The following is a 15,389-nucleotide window of genomic DNA, read 5'->3' on the forward strand; positions in this document are numbered from 1 at the left end:
ACACACACACACACACGCACGTGCACACACACACACACACACACACACACACACACACACACACGAACTTCATTAGCAGGGAAAGATGTGTGTGTGTGTGTGTGTGTGTGTGTGTGTGTGTGTGTGTGTGTGTGTGAGAGAGAGAGAGAGAGAGAGAGAGAGTGTGTGGGGGGCAGTGTGATAAAACTTAAGAATATATCTGAATCCAATTAAAAGAGATTGTCATATATCAAAATCAGATTTTAGGCACTGACATGTAGGTAAGAAGTACATCGAACAATGAAAAATCCAGGAAGCTGAAGAGACTGTGGACACGTGCGTGCGTGCATGTGTGTGTGTGTGTGTGTGTGTGTGTGTGTGTGTGTGTGTCTGTCTATTTTTACAAAGGCCTTATTTTGTGACAGTCTTTTTGTTGTGCCTATCTGCAACTCAGCATCTCTGCTATATTGTAAGAAGTACGTCATTTTATATAAATCACCAAAATTGCTAAGCAGTGCACTGAAAAGTATCTTTTAAGAGAAATAGATCAAATATGGGAACCAGTGAGACAAAAGCGTATGATAAATGTAATCATGGTGAGTAACTGAAAATACAGGGCGGTATAATGAAATATAGGTGTGCAGAATGCTGACATATGAAATTTAATGCTGTGTAATATTTAAGCTGTTCTTTTAGGCTCCTGCGAAATCACGACCTTGGAAAATGGAGCATTCCAAAACAAAACAAAAACCACGCTACGTTTTTGAGATTATTATTTAAACTCCCACATTCAGATGTGACTTAGACTTTGGGCTACACTACAGATCAGTCTGCCGCGGCAGCCAGTTTTCTTCCATTCACATTTGATGGCTTCCCCAACTGACAATTAATTAAACATTCCACATTAACATAAACTTCAGGCTATGCTACATATGTGTTTGTCATCACAGTGAGTTTTCTTTGATTCACATTTGTTGGCTTCACCATCTTGCAACCAAACTGTGACATTCCAAAGTAGCCTAGGCTTATAGCTACACTACAGATCCTTGTGTACTGTGATCATTTTCTTCCATTCACATTCATTGACTTCACCAGTGCCCAACCACACTAACATTTCAACTGTACATTGATCATTCCATAATACTTTGCTCAAGAATGTGTTTATTTTAGGAATGTCTTTTAATTTTGTTTCTCCCTGCCCAAAAATCTATAATTCTCAAGCGTCATGTTAGTTTCATGTTCTGAAGTGAAATAAAATGGTCTCCGGTTGTCGGTAGTAACCGAGTCCTTGTTTATAGTTCTGTCTGTCATTCTGATGCTTCACGCGATCACCTTTGTCTCATTTGAGCCCGACGCTTGCCTTCTCGTAGCTCTCTCGACGCTGTGGAAATGCTGCACAGTGCCACTACTTCTGGCCGTGTGACTTCGACTCCTCCTGCAGAAGGTCGAGGTTGTAATACCTCTTTATATTCGATGAATTATTATGATACAATTCTACCCTTGAATGATGTTTACTAACTTTCTATCTTCATACTTCCAGAATCCACGCGCAAAGTAGTTTCATACAATAGCTATGCCATGAGCACATAATTAATCTTTGTAGTACTCTCTCTGGTGGTTGTCAGAAAAAGCTTCCGAGATTGTCTTCGTGCCGATTAGCCTGAGCTTTGTTTGAAGAATTGTAATCTGAATATTGAAATTTATGACAAAAGATAACTGATACGAAATTGTACGATTAAAAGGGATATATATATATATATATATATATTGCTCCTTTATACAAAAGGTGTGTATTTGACATTTGAGAATTAATGATATCCATCAATATATTGCGTAGTTGTTAATCAGAAGGGACCTTCCGAAAGACTGGATACGAACCTGCATTTAATAATCCAAGAGCTCCATTACTTCTTCAGAAGGTTAAACTTCATCAAAGCCAAATATCCGCATAATCTGCGGTTTCCCGACTGATTATACAACGCTCCCAAAATTACGAGGCATTTTATTTGTACAGATTAGCAGACTGCCACAAAGCACGAGCCTGCAGAGAAGAAGAATCATCGCCTGATTTCGTTCTAACAAGTAAAATTTCTGAATCATTTGAGTGACTGAGATATGATTGTGTTTCCTATTATGAATGACTGATTGCTTGAACGAATTGAGAACTACATAACTACATAATTACATAGATAGGAGGAAAAATTACTCAGTCTGTAAGAGAGTGCAGATGTACGTCAACTATTTACACAAAGATGTAAACAGTGTATCGTTAAATCTTCTGTATTATATGTTCACTACTTCTCTGTGTACAACTTCAGTGACACTCTAGGTGAACAGATCTCAGGAAGTCTCAACATACATAAGTCTTGCTTTGATATTAGCCAATGACTGAGTGACAGTTCTAACAACTTTCATCATTTGATTTCTCTGTTGACTTTCTTGCACACTTCTTTTCACTCCTCGTCCTTCAAGCCACCACTGAGCTGCGACATCCCAAAGAAAAAGTGCTCTGCCACGGCAGGTGGAGTGTTTTATTCACCGTCGTGCCTTGCTGATGTCTGGAGCTGACATTATTTACAGTTCATCTGCACAGACGTAAAATTAGGGCACACACAGTGTAAGGTTGTCCACTTAATAAATACCTAAAATATGTTTTCCACTCTAATACAGCCGGTATTGGAAATTTTGGTATTTCTGTACATCCCGTATAATAAAAATTTTTAAAAAGCTTAAAGTGTGTCACTTGCTGACAGATGTGTGGTTCCCGTGCTGAAAGAGGCCGCCAGCTCTCTCGAGAAACTGCAGCTGCGCCTCTTTGACGTGGCACCCGAGGAGGAGGCCACGACGTTTGCAGATCTCGGAGAGCTGCACAACCTGTGTGAACTGCACTGCAACCAGCTCTGCCCGCACCGGCCTCGCCTCATCTCTCTCGCCTTCCAGTAAGTCATTCCTCACTATTTATAGGTACAAGGCTGAGTCGATATAAATCAGATTTTATTTTTAAAAAATTCATTTATTGAAAAAAAGGCAGTTACAATTTATTTTTCCACATAATTCCCTGCTTTAGAAGTACATTTTTCCCAGGGAGAAGGAAGGTTTCTTTATTGCAGCATTATAGAATGCAGCTGGTCACGTCAGAAGCCAACTGCGCACGGATTCCTCCACACCCCCGTCATCTTCAAATTGGTGCTCTCCTAGAGCTTTTTTCAAGCTGTCTAAATAAATTGAAATCACATTGTGATAGGTGCGGGCTGTAAGGAGGACGACTAAGTTAAGTCCAGTGCATTTTCTGTAATTTGGAGATCACCAGAGCTGCAGTATCGGGTCCAGCACTGTCACAGAGGACGACGATCTGTCAAAGCGGTCGACCTCGTCTTTTGAAGCGATACGCAGCCCTCACCTTCTTCGGCAGCTCACAGTAGCGTGCAGCACCGATTGTGCATTGCTCGTGTAAAAATGCAGTGAGCAAAATGGCTTACCGGTAAAAATGAAAAATGGTGGAAAGAACCACGCCAGCTGACAGCTGAGCCCTGTCTTTCCCTGGGGCTTCCTCCCCCTTCCTCCAACACTCCTTACTGGCCCGTCTGGATGTGCGAGTGCAGTGGTGGACCGACACACAGGTCACAGCTGACGATCCGACTGAAAAGTGCATCACTTTATTTCTCAAACCTTGCTGTAAGACTTTGACAGACCTCCGAATGTGTCAGCTTCTGATTTTTGATCAAAAGGCGAGGTACCCATGTGGAACAAACTTTCCGGAGCTGTAGGTAATTTGTGACGATCACTCGAAAGCTCCCGTAACTTATTTCTGATACTCTCACCTATCGGTCGCCTTCGAGAATGTATCGAACTGCACAAATGTCTCAGTTTGTAATACTGGTCCGAGGATGATGATCGTATTGCTGATTTTCCACACGTTCCCATTCTTCCTCAAAATCTTTATGCCAGCAAACACACGCATCCTTGACAGTATTTGATCACCAAACTGTGCAATCAGTCTCTGGAAGATTTCTATCACTCTAACTCTTTCACGAGCAAGAATTTTTGTAATAATTATGCATCGCGCAGTGGAGAGGTAGACCTGTCACTCAGATATCTTGCGCATTACGGACGGAGCTGTCGGAGGTATGCGATAGCCGGCTCTCCCTGCTCCTCACGGAACCACCCGACAATACTAGCAGCACAGGTCCGGTCCTACCAACTGTTGGTGCTCAGGAACAAAAATCCCATTTGTATTTGATTCACCCTCGTACCAACTCTGTTAAGTGTCAGGATGGTTTGAAGAAGACTGTAAAAAGAAAATGACAGAGGGAAATGAGGCAAGAAAGAAAATGATAAACAGGGCAACAAAATCTAATACGGAAGATTTCACAAAGGAAAGGGAGGAAGTAAACAGAATCAACAGAAGAAAGAAATGAAAATCAGAGAAGACACGAAGTATGGAGCTAGAATAAAAATGTAACGGCGAAGAAGTAAGAAAATTCTATGAAAGGGTTCGTGAACTAAATAAAGGCTTTTATTCGTGTACTGTATTCTGCAGTGCTAAAGGAGGAAATTTTATAGGAGGAGAAGAACAGATTCTAGAATGGTGGGCTGAATATTTTAGTAAACTGCTGATCAGAGATATACGGAAACCTCTTTATAACTTTCCCTCAGATAATGTTTCCCCCGTGTTCTGTCTTTCTTTTCCAGTCCCGACGAAAAGCCCGTTTGCCCACTGCTAAAGTTTCCTCTTTAGTATGTTTACTCTGTACAACACTTTCCTCCATGTAACATTCATATTTTTGGAACCCTAACCAATTATTTCTCTCCTCATAGCATTTAAGCCTTTGGTGGAGGTGCTTCATTTCCCGTCCTGTGTACTTGCACAAGCTCTGAAAGGTCACACTGGGCGTGAGCCACACGTCAGCGTCAGTGCCCGCGTGATGTGAGATGTGACACACATTGTGCTTGTCGTTTGTCTCGTCGGCACTGTTTTTTTTGTTTTTCGTGTGAGCAAATGGTGAACAGCTGTACGGTGTGTTTAACACTCCACCTCAATTACACTATACACCTGAGGTGCACTGCAGGCATACGTGTTTGGAACTGCAGATTGGTTCACGTCAACCAATTACACAGTACACACAGGGTATCCCTGGCACGAATCTGCGTGTTTACACTAGATGGAATAAAATGTGAAAATGGAAGGAGAATTAGTGATTTTTCGTAACATAATTCATTTGAATTAAAAATTTCTGACAGGTGTGACCTTGAGGTTCCTATTTTTTAAAGTAATTGTTGTTCTGTTACGTAGCTAGCACAAAATTATTTTATTACTGTTCTGAATTATGACCCAACTGTTTTGTATTATAATGGTTGTTTGCTCAAGGACACTTTATCTAAATTTATAACAATAATGGAAATTCCAGGATGGAGCAATATGTAAAATAAGGGAAAGGCAATTACCTACGGTCTAACAGATTGGTATGTGGAACATAGAAACACTTAAAAGCAACAACATTCATCCTAGCTTTTGAGCATTTACTCTTCTTCCAGCAGTAGTACACACAACCACACAGGCCATAAATTTACACACGGTAGACGTAGCCGTTTTTCGAATATTTCCCTGGCAGTGCCTGTAACCATTAGGATGAGGGCAGGATGATGATGTCAATGACTGTGATGAAAAAAACAAACGTTTTTGGGTTCACCCTGGATGGGAAGAAGGAATCTGGGGCCTGAAGATCCATTTATACAAAGGTGGCTGAAGGATTTGAAACATTCAAAACATTCAGAAGATTTATGATGACCCCTCGGGTACAACAATAGCACAACTTTCTCATTTGGAGCAAGAAATGGTTCTAATACAGCCCAGAGGAAATAGGAAGCAAACATGTTTGCTTGATTACTTCAAAGAACCCTGGGTACAGGATGTTCAATTTGTGTCAGTTCATAGATTTTTGCGAAAGTCTGACAAGTTGTATTTTACAAGTTCATTATTAAAGTAATTATTTGTAGCTAATTCTTTTTTAATTTTTACTATTTACTGTCTTCTTATGTAGTATAACCTCAGTAAAATTTGACTCAACTTTTATAATCATCAATTAGAAGTCTTCACCTTTACAGTGTTTACCTCGATGCAGTGTTGAGAATTCGTGTTCCCTTGAAAAAAAATATCATAGAGAGATTTCACTGTAGTAATACTGGAAGAAAATGAAACAGGGCACAGTCGGCCATGCACAGTGGTAGCTAGGATGAAATATTTGCACCCACAACAATAGTAGAGAAAATTAGGTTGCCAGTTAAAAGCCTGAAGAATAATGGGGTCTCGGAGAACAATAACATTTCAGCAGAGATGACTGAAGGTGGTGGTGAACATCTGACACACCCTGTCCACCAGCTGATCTTTGAAATATGAGAAAAAGAAGTGATGTCAGACCAGTGGAACTTGGCCATTATTTGCCCGATTTATAAGAAGAAGGAGAAAGCAGATTGTGAAAATTACTGTGGTATCGCCTTATTTGATGTTGTGTACAAAGTCTTAGCCAAAGTCATTCCTGTGAGACTCATTCCATTTGCAGAAGAGATACTTGGAGACCATCAGTGTGATTTCTGACAGGGCAGATCAGTGACTGACTGTATATTTACTATAAGGCAAATAATGGAGAAGCACTATGAACATAATGTGGATGTACATCAGCTCATTGTAGGTTTCAAAAAGGCTTACAATAGCTTTAAAAGGAAGAAGCTATATCAGATTGTAATGGGTATGAAATTTCATTATAAACTAATGAGATTGGTACAATTGGTCCTCACCAGCATGAAATGCCAAGTGCAAATAGAAAGAAATTCTTCTAAAAATTTGAAGTTAACCAAGAGTTACGACAGGGGGATCTACTATCTGCACTACCTTTCAACATAGTGTTGGAGAAAGTGATGAGAAGGGGAAAGATCAATAACCCATGTGGTACTCTGTTTAACCATGTGAACCAAAACCGAGCATATCCCTATGATGATTGCATGTTGTCCAGAAAATTGAAAGAACTGGAACAAGTATTTGGCAGACTAGAAAAGAAAGCAGAAGAGTTGAGCATTTGAGTAGACGACATCAAAACTCAGTACTTCTTTGCTTCCAGGAGAAATGCTGCTGTTAAAGAGAAATACATCGAGTTGAACGGGACCAACTGTGAGAGATGAGAGAAAGTCTAGTGCTCAGAAGTGCCGATAATTGATAATAACAGCATAAGCGAAGAAATAAAAGGTGTGGATTGCTGTGTGAGATAGAGCTTACTGGCCCCCGATTAAGATTATTTAGTCACATAGACCGAGCAGAAAATTGAGGTGACTTTCTGTCAAGCAGTTATGAGGCAGGTTGTAAGACAGACTATGTGATCAAATGTATCTGGACACCTGACTAAAAATGACTTACAAGTTTGTGGAACCCTCCATCGGTAATTCTGGCATTCACTTTGTTGTTGGCCCACCCTTAGTCTTGATGACACCATCCACTCTTGCAGGCAAACGTCCAATCAGGTGCTGGAAGGTTTCTTGGGGAATGACAGCCCATTCTTCACCACAGAGCACTGCACTGAGAAGAGGTATCGATGGCAGTAGTAAGGCCTGGCATGAAGTCAGTGCTCCAAAACATCCCATAGGTGTTCTATAGGATTCAGGTCAGGACTCTGTGCAGGCCAGTCCATTACAGGGATGTTATTGTCATGTAACCACTTTGCCATAGGCGGTGCATTATGAACAGTTGCTCGATCATGTCGAAAGATAAAATCGCCATCCTTGAATTGCTCTTCAACAGTGGGCAGCAAGAAGGTGCTTAAAACGTCAATGTAGGCCTGTACTGTGATAGTGCCACTCAAAACAACAAGGGGTGCAAGTCCATTCCATGAAAAACACGTCCACACTATAACACCACGAGCTATAAATTTTACTGTTGCCACTACACACGCTGGTAGATGACGTTCACTGGGCATTCGCCATACCCACACCCTGCCATCGGATCGCCACATTGCATACTGTGATTTGTCACTCCACACAATGTTTTTCCACTGTTCAATCATCCATTGTATGTTTATGCTCCTTACACCGAGCAAGGCGTTGTTTGCCATTTACCGGTGTGATGTGCGGCTTATCACCATGAATTCCAAGTTTTCTCACCTCCTGCCTAACTGTCATAGTACTTGCAGTGGATCATAATGCAGTTGGGAATTCCTGTGTGATGGTTTGGATAGATATCTGCCTATTACACATTACGACCCTCTTCAACTGTCAGCAGTCTTTGTCAGTCAACAGACGAGGTCAGCCTGTACGCTTTTGTGCTGTATGTGTCCCTTCACTTTTCCACTTTACTGTTGTTGTTGTGCTCTTCAGTCCAGAGACTGGTTTTATGCAGCTCTCCATGCTACTCTATCCTGTGCAACCTTCTTCATCTCCCAGTACTTACTGCAACCTACATCCTTCTGAATCTGCTTAGTATATTCATCTCTTGGTCTCCCTCTACAATTTTTACCCTCCACGCTGCCCTCCAGTACTAAATTGGTGATCCCTTGATGTCTCAGAATATGCCCTACCAACCGATCCCTTCTTCTAGTCAAGTTGTGCCACAGACTCCTCTTATCTCCAATTCTATTCAACACCTCCTCATTAGTTATGCGATCTACCCATCTAATCTTCAGCATACTTCTGTAGCACCACATTTCGAAAGCTTCTATTCTCTTCTTGTCGAAACTATTTATCGTCCACATTTCACTTCCATACAAGGCTACACTCCGTACAAATACTTGCAGAAACTACTTCCTGACGCTTAAATCTGTACTCGATGTTAACAAATTCCTCTTCTTCAGAAACGCTTTCCTTGCCATTGCCAGTCTACATTTTATATCCTCTCTACTTCAACCATCATCAGTAACTCATTTGCTACTTTAAGTGTCTCATTTCATAATCTCATTCCCACAGCATCACCCGATTTAATTCGACTACATTCCATTATCCTCGTTTTGCTTTTGTTGGTGTTCATCTTATATCCTGCTTTCAAGACACTGTCCATTCCGTTCAACTGCTCTTCCAGGTCCCTTGCTGTCTCTGGCAGAATTACAGTGTTATTGGCGAACCTCAAAGTTTTTATTTCTTCTCCATGGATTTTAATACCTACTCCGAATTTTTCTTTTGTTTCCTTCACTGCTTGCTCAATATACAGATTGAATAACATTGGGGAGAGGCTACAATCCTGTCTCACTCCCTTCCCAACCACTGCTCCCCTTTCATGCCCCTCAACTCTTATAACTGCCATTTGGTTTCTATACAAATTGTAAATAGCCTTTCGCTCCCTATATTTTACCCCTGCCACCTTCAGAACTTGAAAGAGAGTATTCCAGTCAACGTTGTCAAAAGCTCTCTCTTAGTCTACAAATGCTAGAAACGTAGGTTTGCCTTTTGTTAATCTGTTTTCTAAGATAAGTCACAGGGTCAGTATTGCCTCACGCGTTCCAACATTTCTATGGAATCCAAACTGATCTTCCCCAAGGTTGGCTTCTACCAGTTTTTCCATTCGTCTGTAAAGAATTCGTGTTAGTATTTTGCAGCCGGGGCTCATTAAGCGTATAGTTCAGTAATTTTCACATCTGTCAACACCTGCTTTCTATGGGATTGGAATTATTATATTCTTCTTGAAGTCTGAGGGTATTTCGCCTGTCTCATAGATCATGCTCACTAGATGGTAGAGTTTTATGTGGCCTGGCTCTCCCAAGGCTGTCAGTATTTCTAATGGAATGTTGTCTATTCCCGGGACCTTATTTCGACTGAGGTCTTTCAGTGCTCTGTCAAACTCTTCATGCATTATCGTATCTCCTATTTCATCTTCATCTACATTCTCTTCCATTTCTATAATATAGTCCTCAAGAACATTGCCCTTGTATATATCCTCTATATACTCTTTCCACCTTTATGCTTTCCCTTCTTTGCTTAGAACTGCGTTTCCATCTGAGCTCTTGATATTCATGCAAGTGCTTCCCTTTTCTCGAAAGGTGTCTTTAATTTTCGTGTAGACAGTATCTATCTTACCGCTAGTGATATGCACCTCTACATCCTTACATTTGTCCACTAGCCATCCCTGCTTAGCCATTTTGCACTTCCTGTTGATCTCATTTTTGAGACGTTTCTATTCCTTTTTGCCTGCATCATTTACTGCATATTTATATTTTCTCCTTTCATCAATTAAATTTAATATCTCTTCTGTTACCCAAGGATTTCTACTAGCCCTCGTCTTTTTACCTACTTGATCCTCTGCTACCTTCACTATTTCATCTCTCAAACCTACCCATTCTTATTCTACTGTATTTCTTTCCCCCATTCTTGTCAATCGTTCCCTTATACTTTCCCTGAAGCTCTCTACATCCTCTGGTTCTTTCAGTTTATCCAGGGAAATAGAGGGTCTTTCAAAAAAAAGTAAAGAATGTTTTGATCTGAGAGCTGCACAATTCTACCCCCAATCCCGCCACTGTGTCTTACACCTTCATTGTCTTCAGTGCCAGTATGACACAAACAGCATGTGTCATTTACTGTTTATTTGTATGATTTTTAAACGTGTGACAAAATTAATGATCCCACCAAGTGAGAGTGTAGAGTGTTTTTCTGTATGGCTGTGAAAGCTGGGAATTGAAGGCGAGAGAGACAGAATATAATAAATTTAAGAAGAATATAATTAACTTTCTTGAGAATGAGAAGCTTATGTACACGGATCAGCACAGTTTCGCTTGTGTGAGTCAGCTTGCCCTTTTCCCACATGACATACTGAGAATTATGGATGGTGGGCAACATGCAGATTTCCAGAAAGAATTTGACACGCTACCCCCTTGCAGGCTGTTAACAAAAGTACGAGCATATGGAATGAGTTCACAGATATGTGAGTGGCTCGAAGACTTCTTAAATAATAGAACCTAGTATGTTGTCCTCGACGGTGAGTGTTTGTCAGAGACAAGTGTTTCTCCAGGAGTGCCCCAGTGAAGTGTGACAGTTGTTCTCTGTATACGTAAATGATTTCGTGGACAGGGTGGGTGGCAATCTGCAGTTGTCAAAGTTCAGTGACTGTATGAAGATGCAAGATGACTTAGACAAAATTTAGTTGGTGTGATGAATAGCAGCTAGCCCAAAATGTGGAAAAATGTAAGTTAATATGGATGAGTAGGAAGATCAAACCTGTAATGTTCAGATACAGTATTACTAGTGTCGTGTTTGACACAGTCAAGTCATTTAAATATATGGGATTAACGTTGCAAAGTGATACGAGGTGGAACGAGTGTGTGATCACTGTGGCAGGGAAGCTGAATGGTCGACTTCAGTTTATTGGGAGAATTTTAGGAAAGAGTGGTTCACCTGTAAAGGAGACTGCATATAGGAAGCTAGTACTACTCGAGTGTTTGGGATCTGTATCAGGCCGGATTGAAGGAAGACGTCGAAGCAGTTTAGAGGTGGGCTGCTAGGTTGGTTACCAGTAGGTTCGAACTGTACGTGAATGTTATGGAGATGTTTCAGGAACTCAAAGGGGAATCTCTGGAGGAAAGGTGAAGTTATTTTTCGAGAAACACTATTGAGAAGATGTAGAGAACCCACATTTGAAGCAGGGTGCCAAACGATTCTACTGTCAGTAATATACTCTGTGTGAAGGGCCGTGAAGATAAGATAGAGAAATTAGGGCTCATATGGAGGCACGTAGATAATCATTTTTCCCTTGCTCTATTTGCGAATAGAGCAGAAACAGAAATGACAAGTATTGGTACAGAACACCCCCTGCCACACACCATATGACGACTTGCAGAATATCTATGTGGATGTAGATCTAGATGTAGAGAGAGAGAGAGAGAGAGAGAGAGAGAGAGAGAGAGAGAGAGAGAGAGAGAGAGAGAGAGAGAGAGAGAGTGTGTGTGTGTGTGTGTGTGTGTGTGTGTGTGTGTGAGGGAGGGAGATTTAAAGAATTTGAGATGTGAGGTTGAAAGAAGAATGGAGAAAACAACATGAGTGGGTAAAGTGAGGAGTAATGGGGTAGTGAAAAGCATAAAGAAGCAAAGAAATCTCCTAAACTTCATTAAGAAAAGGGGAAGAGATTTAGTGGAACACATAAAATGAGTAAAAGGATTTCTGACAACAGCTCTTGAAGGTTCAGTGAGAGCACAGAAGAAAGTGGGAAGGAGTAGAATAAAAATGTAGGATGTAGTCAAAAGAGGAAAATTCCAGCGCAGGAAGCAGTTGACCTATGGAAAATGGTGTCAGCAAGTAGGCAATAGTCACAGCACCTTGTAATGATCATGAAGTGTGAGGTTCTTAGCATAATGTGGTTTCTGAATGCCAAAAAGTCTGCTCTATTGAAATTTATAAACACATAACAAAACATTATGGAAGTGTGTTGAATGAAGTTTTAGTTCAAAAATTGTGCATCACATTTAGTGGCAGACAGAGGAAAATTTATGATGAAGAACGATCAGCCAGACTGGCAGTTGCTACTGACAAACCCAGGAAAAAAATTCGATGCCATAAACGTTCCACTTTTGATGGACTGAACTTGTACTTTCCTGAAATTTCATGATCAGTTTTTTCAAATTGATTCTGGTGATTTGGGCTATAGAAAGTGTGTACCACATGGATTTTATCAAACTGATTCTGGTGATTTCGGCTATAGAAAGTGTGTACCAGGTGGTATTCTTGACATTTGGCAGCAACATTTCTCACACAGCATAACAAGTATGGTGGGGATTTTTGTAACCGCATTGTCACTGGTTGCAAGACGTGGGTTCCATGTAAAAGTACAGAAACAAAGTGCGTGTCATTCAAATGGCACCATTCGTGATTTACATCAAAACAAAAAAAAAATCAACAAATTCTGATCACCAGAAAGGCTACAGCCACAGTGTTTAGGGATTGAATGGGCATCCTGCTCGTTGGCTGTAGGGTTAAAGGAGAGAACAAAAATGCTGCAGCCTGCCGTCAGACCCTTCGGAGACTGTGCCAGGCAAATCAAAACTGATGCATGGGTTGTTTTCCGGCAGCACTGTGGTTCTTCACGATAATGTTCAGCCGCATTCTGCTGCGTCGCCATGGCAGTTTACGTGGAAAGCTTTTGAACAGCGACGTCATAGCCCAGATCTGGTCATGAAATGATTATGATATTTTTCACAAAATGAAGAACTGAGAGCTGAGAGCACAATGGTAATGACAACAAACTGAAAGAGGTCAGTAGTGACTGGCTCAACAACTTGATGGCAAATGAGTCTGTGACAGGTATTTAAATTTGAGTGGCAGCTACATAGAAAAGTAGCTCAGCTACCAAAATATGTTGTAAAATAAGTTTTCTTCAATTATCTTCAATGAAAAGTGCTGGAGAACCAAAAACCAAATATTTTTTTCCTCGACTCTCGTATTTGGTACTATTCGAGAGTGTACTTGTTCAAATGTCTTATTAGAACACAGCTGGTGACGTGTTTGACAACCGCCAATATTTCGATAGGCACACACCCCACCGTTTGAGAGCCACATATGCAATGAGAGATGAGAGTGTGCTGTGCAAGGAAGTTTAAAACCTCGGTATGCTGGTCAAAAAGGACACACACACACACACACACACACACACACACACACACAGAGAGAGAGAGAGAGAGAGAGAGAGAGAGAGAGAGAGAGTAAATACTAGCTCCACTGCACAACCAAAGATGATGAACACCGGAAGTTATTGATTGTGAATATTAATTATCAGCAGGAGAGGAAGCAACATTAACTCTGTCTCTCTGTTGTTTCAGGAGAGAGAGAGAGGGAGAGAGCTGGATTTTAAATGGAATTTAAGCAAAAACTTCCATTTCTAGAGACGTCACCATTTAGTATTTGCTATTGATAACTTTTGACATCTATCATCACAGTGTTTATCTGAATGTGACCTGCCTATTGAGGTTTTAAACTTCCTCACACAATGCTGCCCTACTGCATTTGTGCTGCGAAAATGAAGGGCTGTTCACCTGGCTACGTGTCATTGGTTGCCTAAAACATCTCCTGACTGTGCTCCCTCAAGTTGTTTGAATATCTTATACATCAGCAGAAATTCAAGTTTCACAAGTTTGTGATTGGCTTTGATACGACCTAAGTGAACATTTGCGTGTGCCAGCAGAGAGTGCCATTCTAAGTGCACCGTACACAAAGTTACTCACCCCATAAAGACATCACATTAACACCTTCACAGTGGCTGAGAGTCCAGACGCTGTTTCAGGTATGCCAAACCCAGCCGGAGCCACTCGTCAATGCTCAGATCATCTAGAGCTACGCCGGCACGGTAGCTCAGCGTGTTCGGCCAGAGGGTTAGCTGCCCTCTGTAATAAAAAACTGAGTTAATCGATCAACAACGAACTTCAATGGACGTCTTACGACGTCCGCCCCGAGCAAATGCAACGAACAAAATGAGATTAAAAAAAAAAAAAAAAAAAGAAAGAAAAGAAAAAAAAACAAAGAGCTACAAAAAATGTGGGGATATCGATTGCTACTTCCCACCACTATTTGAGATAGTCCTACATATTTTTCAGTTGAAACTTCTGGGCTGAGAGGCCGTGGTCGATGTATAAAATTTCCACCTGACGTTTCGTCTCCATCTGCGGGAGACGTCTTCTGAGGTCGACCGGCTACTGCCACTGAGGCACCATGTACTCTCGCATTTATAGAGCGCGTAGAGGGCACCACCATTCGTCACGTGATGCCGACGGTATGCCTATCTTTGGGAGGCGTCATCATTCTCGATTAAGAGTAATTGATTGTCATTCTGCTGGCGCAACGTCGACATCCATATTTTGTCCAACTTTAAAACTTCCTCTTTTCTATTAAAGTTGTTATGGTGTTTGTGAATTTCTATTGCTTCTCTACACATGCGAGCATGATAATGGGATGTTCGTGCTAGAACGCTTGTCTCATTAAATTTAATTTCGTGATTCCCATCTCGAAAAACATGCTCAGCTACGGCCGATTTTTCGATGTGTCCTAAGCGACAGTTACTTCTATGTTCGGCTAAGCGGGTGTTTACACTTCTTTTCGTTGTTGAAATATATACTTGTCCACAACTGCATGGAATTTTGTATACCCCAGGTGTTGCTAGGGGATGTCGGGCGTCTTTTGCATTTCTTAAATATTCCTTAAACTTCATGGTGGGTCACGGACCGTATCGAGAAAGTTCTGGCCAAGTATGGGTTCGAAACAATCTTCAGACCCACCAAGAAGATTAAGGAATATTTAAGAACTGCAAAAGACGCCCGACATCCCCTATCAACACCTGGGGTATACAAAATTCCATGCAGTTGTGGACAAGTATATATTTCAACAACGAAAAGAAGTGTAAACACCCGCTTAGGACACATCGAAAAATCGGCCGTAGCTGAGCATGTTTTTCGAGATGGGAA

The 15,389-nt window shown here is 41.1% G+C and overlaps 1 protein-coding gene across 1 annotated transcript in view; it reads left to right on the forward strand.

Moving 5' to 3' along the window:
* LOC124591664 overlaps nt 1–15,389 on the forward strand; it is a 45,141-nt gene that overhangs the window by 11,278 nt on the left and 18,474 nt on the right. The window contains exon 3 of the mRNA XM_047131758.1: nt 2,733–2,918. Coding sequence (XP_046987714.1) covers nt 2,733–2,918 — 186 coding nt within the window. The remainder of the gene's footprint in view (nt 1–2,732; nt 2,919–15,389) is intronic.

This window comes from Schistocerca americana, unplaced genomic scaffold (genome assembly GCF_021461395.2).
Source record: "Schistocerca americana isolate TAMUIC-IGC-003095 unplaced genomic scaffold, iqSchAmer2.1 HiC_scaffold_86, whole genome shotgun sequence".
Taxonomy (NCBI): Eukaryota; Metazoa; Arthropoda; class Insecta; order Orthoptera; family Acrididae; genus Schistocerca; species Schistocerca americana.